General features: G+C 42.7%; 1 protein-coding gene across 6 annotated transcripts in view; it reads right to left on the bottom strand.

Annotated features, from left to right (window-relative positions):
• LOC147012739 (serine/arginine-rich splicing factor 6-like) overlaps positions 1–18,210 on the bottom strand; it is a 120,027-nt gene that overhangs the window by 19,260 nt on the left and 82,557 nt on the right. For 5 of the 6 annotated variants that reach the window (XM_085853871.1, XM_085853872.1, XM_085853874.1 and 2 more), the window contains exons 2-4: positions 10,315–10,454; positions 9,453–9,562; positions 808–1,010 (exon numbers count right to left, since the gene is read on the bottom strand). In XM_085853871.1, the coding sequence (XP_085709997.1) occupies positions 808–1,010; positions 9,453–9,562; positions 10,315–10,454 (453 nt within the window). Of the gene's footprint in view, positions 1–807; positions 1,011–9,452; positions 9,563–10,314; positions 10,455–11,673; positions 13,676–18,210 lie in introns of those variants that run through there. The other variant, XM_085853875.1, reaches the window with a different exon arrangement.

Below are 18,210 nucleotides of genomic sequence, written 5' to 3'. Positions count from 1 at the left end.
CTATCAAAGCAGGGTTGCTTGGACCCTGGCCATAAATGCCAGCAGTTATAAAGCGCGAGTCTAATTTAATTTGAAACTAATGAAATAATGCAACTATCATAGAACATGGTTATATGAGCTGATTGAAAAAAACAGCACTTAAGTGCTCTTCACAGACAGGCTCTTCAGCTAGTGGAAATAAAGCATGAACAGAGAAAGGCATTGCAGACTCAAATTTTCATACACTTGTCAGCCGAGCTGTGGCAAATCTTAAATGAACAGACAAACAAGCAAACAAATAAACCAATAAATAAAGTTTGTCGAAGCCATTATGATCAATGGTCTGGCAGAACAATAGTTCAGCTGTTGATCAACGAACACTCAAGAGGCATGCATTCAAATCTCAATTAAGTGCAATCACGACACTGTCCATTAAAAATAAATAAATAAATAATTACAGCATGTTGCTGACAATAAAGAAGGTCCAAAGGAAACAGAATTCTAACTTAAAGTAATGGCCTGCACAGCACGTCTGCAGCAGATATTTTATGAGGCAATGTTTAAGTTTCATTCCCCTATTTATTGAACCATACATTTATCTTCATCAATTCAACCAACATGATTTAAATTTTCATTTAGACACAAAAAATAAATAAATAAATAATACCCCCCCTCACAAACTCAAAATTATACGTCGCGTTTTTAACTTCAGTCAACTTCGAAACAAACATCTTGCACCAAAAGAGTGAAAGCCGATTGTCAAGAATGACCTAAAGGGGGCGCTGAAGCAGCCACACGATTGGTTAATGAAGGGATTCCAAATATGACCTGCTGCGAGATCGAGAGTCGGAGCGGCGGCGCCGAGCTTGCGCCACTCGTTCCTCCAGCAGTCGAATGCGTTTGCCATAAATCTCCATCCCGTGCAGCTTTTCAAGTGCACGACGCATGTCGCTGTAAGTCAAGAACTCGACGACGCCCTCATCCCCACGTACATCTGCATAGGTAACCTCCCCAGCCTGCCGCATGCAGTCCTGGAAAGCCAGTGGTAATGGTGAGAAAATCAAGCTTAACAAAAATAAATAAATAAATAAATAAATAGGCACCAATTACACTGAACAACAAAAATTTTTTACTGGAGATGTGTAAAGTGATTTAGACTAATTTGGGTACGCTGATTTCAAAAATCATAACCGTTTTGCTGTATCACGTCAGGATTTTCAGTAACAGAAATATTCCCATTGCCTAGAAGTCAGGATTTCAATGAAATTTACAAAAATTCATTTATTCATTTATTTCATCATGAATGCTTCAAAATTATAGAAATTACAGAAAAACTCCACTAGAATGGAATTAAAAATGCTTTAGGCATTTGGCTTTGCGTTTGTGCTGCTCTGTGTCAGTTTCACGATGCAGGAACCAGCAGAAATCGCCCATCATGTTCGGGTTGTGCCGCCCTTGGTAACGCGTCTCCATGAGTGAAATCTCTTGGTGGAATCGCTCGCCGTGCTCGTCCGAGACTGCTCCCAAGTTGTCAGGGAAGAAGTTCAGGTGCTGGTGTAGGAAATGGATTTTCAGGGGCATCCTGGAGCCAAGTTTCCTGAAGGACTCCAGCAGCTGCTGCACTATTTCTTCATAGTTGTCCGCGCGCTCGTTCCCCAAGAAGTTGTCCGTCACAGCTTTGAAGTTCCTCCACGCTGCCAGCTCTTTGGGGTTTAGAGTTGTCGGAAAAGTTTCGTCCTTCATAATCTGTCGGATTTGCGGTCCAACAAAGACACCAGCCTTGATCTTGGCCTCCGACAAGGTGTTGCCAAACTTTTCCTTGAGGTATAAAAACCCACGCCCATTCAGATCCATTGCCCGTACAAAACTTTTCATCAAGCCGAGCTTTATGTGGAGTGGTGGAAGGAAAACCTTGGCTGGGTCGACAAGGGCGACATGCTTCACATTGCGTCGACCAGGTACATGCTCTTTTCGCTCTTCCCAATCTTTCTTCGTCCAGTGATTCTTGTCGTCTCTGCTATCCCAGAGACAAAGGAAGCACATGTATTTCGTGTAGCCTGACTGCAGCCCTAACAACAGCGCCACCACTTTCAATGTCCGCAGATGTGCCAGTTGAAGTCATTGTACTTGATGGAATCAAGCAGCTGCCGCATAGTCTCATAGGTCTCTGTCATGCCGAACGCGTGAGCCAGTGGGACTGATGGTTTCTCGTTGCCATTGTGGAGCAAAACAGCCTTCAAGCTGTTCTTCCCCGAGTCGATGAAGAGGCGCCAGTCTGCAGGATCGTGATCACACCCAAGTTCTTTCAACAGACCGTTGATGTCACTGCAGAATGTCATCGTGTCTTCCATCTCAAAGAACTCAGCCATGTCTCTGTGATGTGCTCTGAACAAGGATATCTTGGTGTTAGGTTCAAGTAGATTCCACTGCTGCAGCCTTGATCCAAGCAGCTCTGCCTTCGCCTTTGACAGCGAGAGATCTCTTACAAGATCATTTAAGTCTCCCTGGTTCAGAAGGTGTGATTCTTGAGTGTCGGGTTCAAAAGGTTCATCATCACCATCCTCTTCACCACTGATTACAGCTATGTTCTGATCAGCTGGAGGTGTTGGAACGGGGTTCTCGTCATCATGAGGCACAGGTTTACGAGCAGAGACGCAGTCAGCGTACTCGATGTGACCTTTATTCTTCTTGTTGAAGCCGGCGATGCTTGTGCAGCAGAAATAACAATCATCATGATGATTCTGCGGCTCACGCCATATCATGGGCACCGCAAATGGCATGCTCGCGCGCTTGCCCACCAACCACTGAGTCAAGGTTGTGTGACAGCTTGTGCAGCAGATGTGTGGTGCCCAGCTCTGTTCTTGGTCCCCCACCTTACACCCGAAGTAGTGAAAGTAGGCGGCCTTCATTTTCACTGCTGTAGATATACTTCGCTGTTGATCTTTTTTGGTATACCGACCACAGACATAACAGAAGTTGTCAGGATGATTGGTACAGGAACGCCTACTCATCTTTATCTGAAAGAAAGAAATATAACACAAGTTAACAACAATTGTACGAAATAGACATGTTAAAGACATATGTAAATTTCATTGAAATCCTGACTTCTAGGCAATGGGAATATTTCTGTTCCTGAAAATCCTGACGTGATACAGCAAAACGGTTATGATTTTTGAAATCAGCGTACCCAAATTAGTCTTAATCACTTTACACATCTCCAGTAAAAAAAAATTTTTGAAATTTGTTGTTCAGTGTTATCAGGTGAAAAACACAAGCCACATTTTTCACCGATTACCAAGAGGCCTGAAGAATGCAAAGGTTAATAAAAGTTTGCCTTCAGAATTTTATGGGGTTAAAGAATTTCAATAAATAAATTGGGGGACTTAGGTGGACAGGTTGTGATGCAAATGATGTTGAGCTTTGGATTCCACAGCATCAAAGAGTGATAAGTGTGAAGCCAATGCAGCCGCCAATAAGGGAAAGCAGAACTCCAGTGAGTTATGTACAAAAATGTTTTACGCTGTGAGAAGTTGGCACGGAGGAGATTCCCAATCTGCACCTGGAGGTGATCTCTGAAATATGGATGGTTCCAAAAGAGGTCATCATGGCTGATGATGAAGTTCCAAAGTTCAAGAGAATGAACCTCTCCTCATGGTTATTCATGAAAAATAGGTGTTTGTTGGATGATCCTTCTGGAGAGATGGGGAGGGGGGGAGTAGTGGGGGAGATTAGTCTTGAATGAATGGCACGTTCCAAGTGTCAGAGCAGCATCTGATGATTTCTCGATCAGCAGAGGAAAACAGCACTGGGCCCAAGTTGCTCCCTTAAGGTGCTCGATTAGGAGACTAGCTGAAATAGCTCCATTGAAATACACTCTTCTTTTATTTATTTTTTTATTTACAGAAGAGAGGTTCATGGAAGAGCAAGACATAACTGACAGTGGGACAAACATCAAGGAAATGAACACGAAAGATAAGAGGGAAGAAGGGAGGAAACAAGCTAGAAAGAAAAAGTTGCATTTTGAAAGGTTAATGGTGGTAATAAAGATCATGGGTCAGAATTGGGGATGACAAGAGATGGTGGTACACAGCTTGCTTGAAGTCCTTGAGGGAATAGTGAGACAGAACAGCCTCGAGATTCTTGAAGGAGGTTCCATAGATTAGAGAAGTGAGGAATAAAAGAGCTGAAATGTGCAGCCAGGCTGGATTTTGGAAGTTTAACCAGGAGATAGATACTGGAAAACCACATGCATCTTGGGGTTGGGGGGAGGGTTGGAGGACAGAGAGCAGAGGGAGCATTGTTGGAGACCTGATAGTATAAAATAGATCACCAACAACCTACAATGTGAGAGCAACAGCATTGCAACTCAGCCTCATCATAGGAGATTCCAATAATTTTGAGAGCTTTAGATTCCAATTTCCACAGCACCCATTACAGCAGGAGTGGAGGAAGATAGAAAGCCAGGAAATAAGTTAGACTTGTATGCACCTGCCAGAAATCCAGGCAACCAGAGAAGGGTGCCCGAATGTGTCAAATGGCCAAGTTACACATGGAGACAGCACCCACCTCATTTGCGATTCAGGGTTTCCATCCATTCTTGAGAGTATTTTCATGCAGTAACATATCATGCATATTTACCCTCACCGAAAAAAAGGGTATTGCATTTGGGTCCGTTTATCTGTTTGTTTGTCCGCACAGAACTTTCGCGTTTTTCTCCACAACCGCATGTCGGATTGAGACGAAATTTCACAATTGGAGCAACTACTCATGTGGAATGTTTTAATAATAACTATGATGTCATAGGCCACGTGGTGTGGCAGCCATGTTGGAAAAACAAAAAATATACCATCAGAGATGGGGAATCCCCCACCATTGAATGAAAAAGGTCATACATATTCCAGATAATGAGGGAGGTGAATCGGAAACAAGACACCATTTGGTCATCATCTCGAAAAAGTTCCCCAGGGGTGAGGAACGTAGTAACCAAAAATAATTGAAATCAGATAAGCGGTTTTCCATTTATTACAAAAAACATTTTTTCCAAGATGGCCGCCCCAGTCGGCCATCTTGGATCCGGCCACGCCCAAAATCAATAGGGTTCTTCCTTTTCAGGTGGTGCATGTGTGACCCAAATTTCAAATCGATATGGTGAACAGTGAGTTATCACACTCACAGCTATAAATGTTGCCGCCCAGCCAGCCCGACAGCTGGACGGACGGACGACCCGGGTGACAACAATATCCCCCTTCCGCCACGTGGCGGGGAATTAAAAAAAAAAAAAAAAAAAAAAAAAAAACTTTGGACTTCTATGAAACCACACCAAGAAAAAAAATGAAACTTGGCAAGAACTCCTTATGGGGAATAAGTGTGCCTTCGTGATGACATCATAATTGCATATGTAGAAAGCTATATCTGATCAGTCTGAAAATTTGTGAGGGTCATCTAGGGATAAAATAGTCAACAAAAAAAAAAAATTGATGTCATCGGTCACGTGATTCGGCAGCCATATTCTTCTTCTTTCTTTTTTTTTTAACCTTCAAAAATCTCTGAAATGGCAGAACAGATCGAGGTGAAACTTTACATATATGACTGCCAATCGATGAGAACAAAAGGTTCACACATGACATCATCGGTCACATGGTTTGGCAGCCATATCAGATTAATGAAAAATATTTAAAATGTTTTCTCTGTGGAACCGCTTAACCAAACGACGTCGATTTCACAATTGTGATCTAGTTGTGATGGGGAATACACGTTTTAAATTCCCACTTGATCAGACACATGGTCTGACAACTAGAATTTTTTTTTTTGAATAAGGCTCACATAGCTGTGACTGGATGGGTTTGAGTGTAGAGGAGTTGCAGTTGAAATGCGAGTCCTATACAGGTTCCTCCTGATGACTTCATCTTTGCTTTTTGCTTCTTCAGGTTCCTTCTGATTACTCCAATGCAGGACTGCACCTATTTGGTCTTCCATTTGATCTGAATTGAATTTATTTTAATCCCATTCTGAATTCAAATGAATAATGAATAATAAAAAACTTCATGGGTCAGGCATCGGATCAAAGCAGGGTTGCATCAAACCGGGACGTCTTGGTACCATCACTGCCAGCAGTTATAAAGTGGCAGTTCTATTTACGTCTCATTAATTACGTAACATACCAGTGCACAAACACCATATAAAATACACCACACAAAACAAGTCCTGGCGAGGGTCTGCAATCTCCGATTGCTCTTTTTACAGCGCGGCGACATCGCGCTGTTATACAATTGGCTATTCTGTCCTGTCTTGTCACACTTATTGCCGGGTCTATTGTGGGCGGAGATTGCCGGGTGGATTGTGGGCGGGGTTAATGCGGAAGAGCGACGTTTTTTGTGCTAAATCGTTTTCTGTGTGACGCTGGAAGTTGATTTTCTGAGCAGGAAGTGATGATCTCCTGTTCCGTTAGTTGTTGATACGCAGTGTTGCAACTCATTCTTCATTGTTTTTCACCAGAAGTGTTTTTAAAACGTCTTGTGGAGGTGATTTCTTCCTCTTTTTTTTGGTGACATAAGTGGTTATTACAGCACGGCGACATCGCGCCGTTATACAATTGGCTATTCTGTCCTGTGTCTTCTGTCACACTTATTGCCGGGTGTATTGTGGGCGGAGATTGCCGGGTGGATTGTGGGCGGGGTTAATGCGGAAGAGCGACGTTTTTTTGTGCTAAATCGTTTTCTGTGTGACGCTGGAAGTTGATTTTCTGAGCAGGAAGTGATAATCTCCTGTTCCGTTAGTTGTTGATGCGCAGTGTTGCAACTCTCATTCTTCATTGTTTTTCACCAGAAGTGTTTTTAAAACGTCTTGTGGAGGTGATTTCTTCCTCTTTTTTTTGGTGACATAAGTGGTTATTACAGCATGGCGACATCGCGCTGTTATATAATTGGCTATTCTGTCCTGTGTCTTCTGTCACGTCTTCTGTCACACTTATGGCCGTGTACGTCCCTTTGATCTGAGGGCTATAAATAGAAATTTGTCCAACGTCACAACTTTCACAACTCTTCCCATCATGCATACTAATTCACCGTGTCTACATTGAAATTTTATAACTGCAAAATTGTTTCATCATTCTTAACCTAGACTTTTACTGCACCCAGCCACGCGATATCAAAGTATTCGCTTCTTGTTCTTGTTAGTTCATGTATGGGGTAAAGCAATTGTTTCTCTGTCTGTCTGGGAACTATTTTCAGTTGAATTTTGCATTTTGAACACGAATCAGCACAAGAATTTGCAGTTTGTCAGTAATTTGGCTCCAAAATTGTGAAAATGTATAAAATCTCATCCTGCTCATGGAGTAAGGCAATTGTTTCAATCTGTCTGCTTGTTTGGCAGTGAAACTAAATTGAAAATCATTCCAAACGGGAAACTTGCTGTTTTGAGGGACATTATAAAGGACACAAACAACAGGTATGAAGAACTAATCTGAAGTATTAAATAAAGTGGCGTAAAAGACTGCTTCAACGGCGGTGTACCATCTTTTTTTATACAACCTTTAAAACTTTTATTTCTTTTCAATTGAATGATATATGCAGTACTTCAACACAAGAAAACAACATTCTTGGCACTTCCAAAAACCTTCCATTTAGCAGAACTTGGCCAAAATATTTACGCCGTTTCAGGTTGTGAGGGTAGAGTAAAGGCCCTGTCACACCTTGACGATTTAGCCAGCGTATGCCGACTTATGAAAAATTTGTCTAAAATGCTGGCACACGTCGAATACGTTAAGAGCACGCTGGCAAACGTCGTAGTATGCTGACATACGTCGTAGTATGCTGGCATACGTCGTAGTAAGCCGAGCTGTTGGACAAATTTTCCATGCCTGAAATTTTTCGACGTATGCCAGTGTATGACTCACACGTTCCGCATAACGCTGGCCATAAGTTGTAGGCAAGTTACGCGATCATTGACACACGTTACTTGTAAGTTACTCATAAGTCGAAACACGTCAAGGTAATGGTTAGCGTCAGTGTTCCAGACTCCCTGGTTTTTTTCCTTCGGTATGACGGTGATGTTGACACTTCGATTTCTAGTGCGGTTATAATATAATATAATTAATAGGCTGCCGCTCAACGATTTAAATCATAACCACACTAGAAATACAAGTGTCAACATCACCGTCATACCGAAGGAAACCCTCCCCCCAAAAAAAAAAACCAGGGAGTCTGGAACACTGACACTAACCATTACCATTACCTCGACGCGTTTCGACTTATGAGTAACTTACAAGTAACATGTGTCAACGATCGCGTAACGTGCCTCCGACTTATGGCCAGCGTATGCGGAACGTGTGTCATATGCAGAGCACGTCGAAAAATTTTCAAGATGCTGAAGATTTGTCGACGTACTCGGGGTACTACGACGTATGCCAGCGTGCTCTTAATGTATACAAAACTTACCCATAACGTATTCGACAAATTTTTCATACGTCGGCATATGCTGGCTAAAACGTCAAAGTTTGACAGCGGCTTCACACTTCGATGTCTAGTGCGGTTACGATTTGAATTGTTGAGCCGCAGCCTATTAATAGCCTACGCCACGTGATCGTCGGAGATACGCTGCCGCGTGCTATGCATAAGTTAGACTATCGTTGGGCAAAGGTTGTGAACGCCGACAACACGCTCAGCATTCGTTGATACAAGTTATCTATATTTTATTGAAACGTTCTGTGTACGTTACTAATACGTTATGCATACTTCCAACTCGTTACGAATATGCCAAAAACTGGAAAAAAAAAACAATAGTTCAGTGTATGCCAGCGTTTTACATACATTTTGATACCTTGCCATACGCTGGCTAAAACGCCAAGGTGTGTGACATGTGTGACAGGGCCCTAAGATTCAGCATTCAGAAAAATATGGTACATAGCAAAAATTCTTGAATGCAAAACACAAAGCAAACAACTGAAAAGACCCTTCCAATGTCCTTTTTCTCAAGAGGGCACGGGGTAAGGTGTTCTACGAACTCTAGTATATATTTGTGATCAAGTAATTCACCTGGCATGGCTTCAAGCAGTATAAATGTTGCTTGTAATATTACTTTCAAGCAGCAGCAAGAACAGGCGAGGATTTTATTCACCAAGTCACGATGGGAAAAAGCTTACACAGAAACATGAATTAATATTGCATCAATGCAAGAATCCCAAGGATTAAAAAAATAAATAATAATAATAATAATAATAATAATGATAATAATATTAAACAATGGTGGACTTGCTGGCTCCTTACAGCTCTTCACTTGTAGCATTGTCAACAGAGCCTAAGACTTCATGGATTTCATGACAAGCCTATGCTCATCATTTGCTTTTCCACGAGCTGAGATTTTCGATGTTAAAAAACCCACGCAAAGAAAATTCAATTTGATGCCAGAAAAATGCAGATTTATTTTAAATTCAAAAGAGCAAAGCATACCACACACACTCAAGTGCAAGTTCCTACCTTGAGATCCTGCCAACTACAGCGGTGAGAGATATTCTCCACGACAAGGCGGTAATCCGTACGAGTGGGAGGTGTGTTCCAATGTGGTGCGTAGCGTGCCCCGTGCTCGCCTTGGGGTTTAAAAAAAATAAATCACAAACGTTGCATCAAGCACAGCTCTGGGGTGACACACACAATATATTTTGATGAAGGTGTATCGTAAAAAAAAAAAAATAAAATAAAATAAAATAAATATCGCCCCACAATGCCGCAGCAGACATCGTCTACAAACGGCCTTCCGTCTGCACACTGCTGCTAATGTCACGGGCAATTGCAACATGGTACAGCGAGTGTGGGTGGTCTGTAACAGTGAATGCTTGAACATGTGTTCACTGGAGCAAATGTGAGCTAAACTGAATCTCTTACTCAGCCACGAGATGGGAAAAAAAAATGAAAATCAGTTACATCCAACCACCCGCTCACGTCCTCACCAAAAGGGGGCTCACAAGAGGGCAACGGGCAGTCCCCATGGCTTCCTTAAGGTCAACCACAGGCCACAGGTCAAAGGGCAAAGGCATGGCTTTTTTGGGGGCTGGACCCAGCTTTGGACCCAGCTTTGGACCCAGGGACTCTTAAAACATTAAAGGTTTGAACATTGTCAGACAGTACATCAAAATCATTATTCAACAAAGCAGACTAATACCTTGCAAGAACGCTCATAGGTTATTTAAAATAGCTGTGTTAATTATACAGTAACGGTTTACTTTAAACTAGAAACATCAGCTCGAATCGAAAATATTGACAGATTCATGATCCTATTGTTAAATCAACTTAAAAAAAGGCCGATATCAATGAAGCAACCAAGCTGTACAAGCCGTCTCACCATACTGGCTGAGGCTTCGGTCTCGCCGAGGTCCACGAGCATGCTCCACAATAACACGTTCGCCACAAAGATCCTTCCCATTCAGCTCATATACGGCATCATCGGCATCTCGAGTGTCTTCAAACTCCACAAATCCGAAGCTGCAAAGCATCATGAAGTCGGTGCTCACATCATTACCTCAGCAAAAATAACTGAAAAAAAAAGCTCATAACTTCTGTAACTGCAAGTGAAACAAGTTTTCAAAATCAGAAAATATTACCACATCATCCAATCATTATCATTCAACAAATTATAATTTGCAATTACAATCTTCACTTTACATTCAACGAGTGATCAGTTGTGAAAAAAAAACATTTTTTTCTCATGAAAGACAAAAAAAAAAGGTAAATCAAAAGGACATCAAGAAGAGAATGTTTCCCTCCCTTCATCAAGGAAAGAAAACCACAAAACTCTACAACCACTCTGAGTCTGGGAGGTCGGCGGTTCAAACCCCAACCGAGTCATACCAGACTTGAAATGGTACGTGCAGCTTCCTTACTTCATGTTCAACATTAAAAAAGACAGAGCAAGGACAATCCCCATAGATTGGCATCCAAGGAAAGGAAGAAATTCCTCCAAAGGAAATGGCCCATTGTGTGTGGTCAGAGAAGCGGTGCCGTTGTTGTGACGTCACCAGTACCCAGCGTACCCCAGGAAGTGATTGCATTTCCCTGAAGTTCAGTGGCTGATTATCTCATCTAACAGTCTGAGGTTGTGTAGCGTATGCTTGCCTGTATGCCCGTTCATGTGTGGATGTGGCAGCTCCACTACAAGAATTAGATCATTTGTTAAATAAAGAAAGTGCAAAGTGCCCCAAAACCAATGGAAACCCAATCATTTGCAAAGTTTGCCACAAGCATGTCTGCCATCAGGCAAGGCAGAAATGATAATCTGAGTAATCTTCAGGCTGAACTTTATCTCTTGAAAACCAATTTTTTTTGAGAAGGATCATCCAACGAAGCTACCAGCAAGTCACTTTCCACTCTTTCACCCCCCCCCCACCCCCACTGTCCATACATTTCATTTTCCTGTTGTGTCTGCCTGTTGTGCCACTGACCCACTGTGGGTGGGTGTGCTGCCTTTATACCCTCGGTCACCTCTCTTTCACGAGCCCAAATTCTGTATATAAAACAAAGGTACTGCACAATAAAAACTTCCAAAATCAAACGAATAGTTGAGATTTAATCATCATGGCCTTAGATTGCCTGCATGAGATGGCACACGCAAGGTTTGCAGCATATAAGTAATTGTGGTAAAAGGATTAGAGGGTTCATCATTTTAAAAAAAAAACAATGACAGATACCCTTTTCAGATACTTGCCTGTACATTTATGGATGTGCCAATCTTTCAACTCTTGGCTGTAGCTAATAGCCATTCTTTAAACTTTCTGACACAAGGTAAACTTCTAACCACCCTTTGAAATTGGTTCCTCTGCACTCTCCATGCTCTGCAATGAAACGGAAGACCAAGAATGAACCCAAAGAAATGAAGAGCAAAGATAGTCATCAGGAGGAGCCTGGATAGGATTCGGGTTTCAGCCACTACGCCACAATGTGCAAAACCCATCCAGGCTCAGCCAAGTGAGCCTTGCAGAAAATTTTCTGCTTCACTTGGAGAATTCTGCAAGAATTCACTTCTCCTTGGAGAGAGAGATAACAAAAGAGGAATAGAGAGTTGTTGTTCGTCTTTCGGCTGCTCCAGTTAGGGGTCGCCACAGCGGATCATCCGTTATGATCCGCATACTGATTTGGCACAGGTTTTATGGTGGATGCCCTTCCTGATGCAACCCTGGTCGCCTCTTACGACACAGGGATAAGGATTGGGTTTCGCCATGATTCCGGGCTGCCCTACACCCTCTCAGAGCGCGGCCCAGCGGAGAGCTCCCGTCCTCAAGCGATACTCCAACCCAAGCCTCCGAGTAGCCGGATTACAGGTGCACGCCACTACGCCCGGTGAAAGAGGAATAGAGTCAAAGTGATGAAGGAAAAGAAAAGGCAAGAATTAGAATGAATAAAGATAATAATATAATATTTTTTTTTTTTTGAAGAAATGTGAAAGGAACAAAGAACAAAGATGTCAGAAAGAACCCAGAAAGATCGATTCCAGGAGTTACTCTCCATGCTCAAACACAGCAACATGTACAAGCGACCAGAGGTCCATCATTGGGGAAGTACAGTCCACACAGCATCAGGATAAGGTACTCTTGCTTCAAATTCTGTTCAAAAAGAGTAACACCACATTTAGTCGTGGCATAGACACAATTCCCACAACTCCAACATAACGTTTAATACATCATAATAATAGGTGAGCATGCAAAGGGGTGCAAAAATTAAATAGAGCAGCAATACTCGGACAGCATCTTAATGAAAACTCACTTCTCAAACATGCAGTACTATCGGTTTTAATTCAAACTTTCTCAAAATGCCCAAGGTCCTTAATCCCTCCCTCATGATCCTACTCTTCACCACCTTATTCCCAGGAACAACTTAGCTTAGGCCAAAAATTAAAATGTGGAGTTTCCGGTAACCCGACCTACCCCAATTAATGGGTATTTTTTGTGAGGGTTGACTTCCGGGTGGCCATTTTATGTCCGCTGTGCATGGCATTACTCTGTGCCATTGTTGACCGCTGTTGTCTGAGAAAATCAGTGGGTTTACTGCAGTTAAGGGGTCAGAGAGTTTTATCGACATTTTAAAAACATTGCATAATGCATAACATATCGATGGTGTCTTGTCCAAAGTCGGAAAATGGACGCCAGACAGACATTCCCGACTTTGACTGAAGTCATGGCTGCCGTGCAGACATTTTGTGTTCATTTTATTCACTTAAAGTGCCAATGTGGTCACCAAGACACACAAGATGTCAAACCCATGAGGTCTGCATTTGACATACTTATGTCTGGCAAAAAAACAGCTACCGCCAAAAAAAGATTAAAGGTGTGTTGTGAAGAAGAAGAAGCATATCGTTAACATGGGTCTAAAATTGAAAATGAAATGGAAATGAATATTTTAAAATACAGACCTGAATTCCTTGAAAATTATTTTATGCCAGTTTTGTTACAAAGAAAGATCTTATTATCTCAGTTTCGTGAATGCCTTTAATAGATGGTACCATACTTTGTAGGGGGAGGGGGCTGTATATACCCTGCAAACAGTACACACCCATTTTGTACCAGCAAACACCACCTGTCGCTTCGCTGACAGGAAAACAGGGGAGGAGCGGTGTGGGAGGAGAGGAGGGGAGAGCAGAGAGGTGAGGGGAAAGGGATGAGGGAGTGAGGAGGTGAAGGGGAGGGGTGAGAGTATGGAGGGGGGAAGGGTAGAGGAGTGGGGGCAAGTATGGAAGGGGAAAAAGAGGGAGGGGGAGTATAACAATTGCTATGTTGTCGGATTATGAAGATTAAATTTAAAGTGCATTAGTTGGGGGTGGGTTAAAGTTTCTTATTTTGAGTACACACTTCATGGATGCCCCCAAATGGTATAATGTCTGAATATTCAAGATTTTGAGGGATGATGAATAGGAGATTAGTATTCTTCAATTCCTGCATTTGTTAATGTTAATGATATGCTCTCATGTTAATGATATGCTCTCATGTTAATGATATGCTGTCATTTGAGCCATGTTAATGATATGCTGTCGTTATCACTGCTGAGACCAGCTTCAATGTTTAAAGGAAACATTGCAGAGATACTAAATCTGTGTCATTTAATCCTCTGGCTTGTGTACACAATACTGTTTTACCCCGAATTTGGAATCTCATGATGGACATGTTAAAGTTCATGATTCTCGATATTTTCAACCATCAACATACACATACTGGTTGGAAAGATGTAGTCCTGCAGAATTCCACATAACCTTGCACTTGCGTTCCTAGAAAGTTTTTATATCTATGAAGGGTGTGCTGAACAAGAGTCCAAGTTATAACATCCTGTCAGGTTTGGGCTATTTGCATAATATGCAAATTAAATCGGCCATTACCGAAATTCAGTTTTTTGGCTATATATGGAATAGGATGGAAATAATGGTGTTTAAACCTAGGTTTTCATGGTCAAGGAATATAATAATAACAGTTACAAGTGTCTGAGATGGTGGCCATCTTGGATTCCATTTATGGGACTATGGCTATATGGGATAGGACAGTTTGTATCAACATGAAATCTATGAAGATAGGAGTGGATTCTATTTCTAACCAACATTTTGGATAATAGCTGGTACCATTATAAGGACTTGAAGCACGAAGTACGTAATAGAGGTCAATCATCGTCGGCGCATCAGCAGTCTCCTCGTCGGTCTCATCATTGTCAACGTCATGTTTTACCTGTTTTGTACGTTCATTATGGCAATTGATATTTGAATCTCTATGACATGCACAGAAGAAAGTGCATGGTAAATGAGCGGCACAACAACCACACTGCCCTGTTCTACATGGGGTGCCTGAAGTACAACCACACCTTATCAACTCCAAAATTTGTGGTGGAGCAAGTGCCACGTCTGTGGGCATTGGAACAGGAAGAAGAGACTTGGAAGTTTCCTCTTGCGCCGATCCGTACTCTTCTGGATTCATGTTGGGGGGCTTTGATTGAAGGGCCGCCTTCCAAATTGCCGTCTGGAAATGAGCACGTCGAACATTTTCTACGAATGCTTGGCTTGTTGGTGGCAGTGTCTTTAGTTTTGGCACTGCTGTCATGTTTTTCGCCCCTTTTCCAGGACCATACTTGTAACCTAGTGTCGGACATGTCTGCAGTAGTCGTGCACCCATAACACTTCGCGATAAATCTGGTAGCTTTGTCTATAATAGTTTATAATCAGTCTATGTATAATATAATCAGTCTATATATAATAGTCTATAATCACTTTGTCTATAATAGTTGACATTGGAGCATCAAGCACACCCAAGCATTCGAGTGTTTGACTGGCCTGAAGCATCTTGATGGCAGTTGATTTGCCAACACCAAACAGTTGCGCAACAGTATCGCACCCAGAAAGGCAGTGCATCGCTGGAAGCTGTGGAGCTATTTTAGCATGCTCTTTGGCAGATGCTGCTATGTCAAGCAAGGCTCTTTCAGAATGAGTAGATTCCATTGTTAGGCCGCACGTGAGATCAAGTTTGTGGTAAAAATGTAGGAGCAGTACGAAGACGTCTGTATCATCGCACAGTACGTTGATGGCCGTTGCAACTTCTTCGACATTTGATGAACCATGATTACATCTGCTTCTTCATGAAAGTTCTCTAGAGCTTCCCTCTGTCTCAGGACATCGCAGCTGACTTCTATTGGTACAGCGTCTTGGCCAGTTAGGACGAGCTTGTTCTTCATCTTTTCCCCTCTGTTGAGCAGTTCTGTGCATATCAACTTGATGAGTTGAACTTTGTTGTCCGCTATAGTTAGGATGACCTTTTGTAGTGGGAGAGGACTTTGGAGGGTTAGGCAATGGCGTCTACTGGCTTGCTGACCACCCCGTTTTGTCCGTGTTCTGCCTTTGATGCTGAAATCGAAGTATCGATCAAATACAAGATAGACAACCCCCTGCGACATTTTACAGATGATGAAGCTGCACACATTGTCCACAAAGTCTTTGACTGTACCCTTACATGGCCAGTGGACACACCAGAGGATAGCGCAACCGTCAATTATAACAGCTTCTGCCTTCTGAACAATACATGAGGAAACTAACACTTGGAGCTTTTTCTTCAGTGTAGACTTTGCTTACGCTATGCGCATGGTCCCATTTTCCTTGAACATGGAGGTCGGCATGGGGGCAAGTTCATGTTTGAGAACTGTTGGTAAGTCAATGTCTCGTGTTTGTTGAAGCCCCTACACCCGTGAGTATTTCAGATTGACATCGTATACATCTTTGCCCCCAACCTTGATGGATTTCTTCGTGACGGCCATCATGACAACCTTCTTGGATAGAGGGGCGTTGAAGCCAGATGGCAGACTACTTTCAAAAGTGATCATCTGTGCCTTGCCTAGGTCAACAGCGTGCTCTACATTTACAGACTCTGGTTGTATCTGTCCGGTTTGGATGTTCACCAGGCCTTTTGGATGGTCGTCATTATCCAGTGGCTGTATGCATAATTGCAGTTTCTCTCGAATCTTTGACCTGTCTTGGTTGTCTCCGTGGATCCGAGATGGTTTCTCTTCTTTATGACTCGTGACATCAACCTCTTTGTATCCTCTAGTCATGTCTGCAACACCTTTGACAATTTTGGTGCATGCATGCATACTCAGAGCCCATCGTTTGAGTGCAGACGGCTTGAGAGTGATGCCTATGATGCCTCTCGCACCGTGGCCGTATCGCATAAAGGTGCTCTCTATAAACATGTCTGACCAGATACCATTCCAGAGACTGGGTTTATGCCTCATCACATGGTCCCCTTTCAGGAAACGATGCAAGATGTCACCGGGGAGACGTTCCATTGACCTCAGGTAATAAAGGCCGTAACGGGCTTAGTGGTGATGTCCCGCAGCAAAGAAATACGGCATCATTTCTTTGACTGCATATAGATGTAGTGGCCAGTCGGCCTCACGTTCAGCTCGCACAAAGAGCATCATAAGAAAAACTGGCTTGATTAGATGGTCTACCCAGAGTCGTGTCATCCTGCTCTCTTGTGACAATACTTCTAGATGTTCTTGAAGTTCGGTGTGACTCTCCAACTGTCCAGCAATACCTCTTAGGACTTCCTCCACAACAAGCCGAAGAGCTCTGACGTTTTGAGGAAACTTTTTCCAACTAAGCATTTTCGGAACACCTCCAAAGCTTGTTTTCATGATTTCTTCGAGACCAGTGTTTGCCATTAGGTATCCAACACATCTAACAAAACTCATCAGAAGGTGCATTCCGACTAGTCTTGGTATAAAGTTAAGAAACCAGTCTTGGTAGACCAACTTTATGCCTACAGCAACCCTGTATAGTTGTTGGTCATTGGTGAAGAGGGTAATGCACTGTCCGCAGCTATTGGTGAGATCTTGTGTGTTCACCATTGCTGTCAGGATTGTGTCGGGGTCAGCTGGGTTCAGCTGGGTTCATGTCTATCAATGGGCGGTAAATGGCTCTTGTGGATGGGTGTTATGGTATGGCCCTGTTCCCTTGACAACTTAGTATTGAATCCGTTGAACTCCGGTATGCCCTCATCAGAGTCAATGGCTTGCAAGAAGTCGAAGTCGAGGGATTGGGCTCTCAAAAGTGATACCACTTGTGCGGCTAGAACACGTAATAGCAATAGAGCTCGCTTAGTCTCAGTATCAGGCATATCAGGTTTTTTGGGACCTTTGTATCTCTCTACAGGGATGTCATCAATTACCTGCTGCTGCATTTCATTTGCTGTCAGTCTAGGGAATGTCTCAAGATGTGATTCCTCAGTCAAGTACCTGTCAGTAACAGTCATTACAATGGCATGGGAATGGGTGCTAATAAGTCCGTTCTGCGAGGATATGTTTGCGTCAAAGTTGTCTGCAACAGCTTGAATGATACCATCTGTGGGACAGGTCATACCCATGATGGTGAAGTTCTTGAACGCTGCTGCTGCTGCTGAAGCTTTGAACCGCAATATTTCATCATAAAAACAAGCTACCCTGCAATCATAGAACTGTTCAATCAGAGACCTCTGATTGAGGACAACACCTAGTGCAATCTGAAGAGGGGTGGATCGTTTGGTTAAAATGCTGGTGACAATGTTGCCAATGAGAGCAGCTGACAAAGTGTAGTTCATTTTGTCAGACATTTTAACTAACAGTGAGCGAAGTGTTTCACTGACAGAGTCCAGTGCAATATCAATGTCTACACTAGCTTGGTATACTTTCCTATCAGCTGGTAACCTCTGCGTCTCATGGACAATGCGTTTTGCAACCCTTTCTC

This window comes from Eptatretus burgeri, chromosome 14, assembly GCF_056783735.1.
Source record: "Eptatretus burgeri isolate ZD-2024b chromosome 14, Ebu_testis_v1, whole genome shotgun sequence".
In the NCBI taxonomy this organism is placed as follows: Eukaryota; Metazoa; Chordata; class Myxini; order Myxiniformes; family Myxinidae; genus Eptatretus; species Eptatretus burgeri.
The sequence above is the reverse complement of the archived record's forward strand: the minus strand, read 5'-3'. Positions and strand labels throughout refer to the sequence as shown.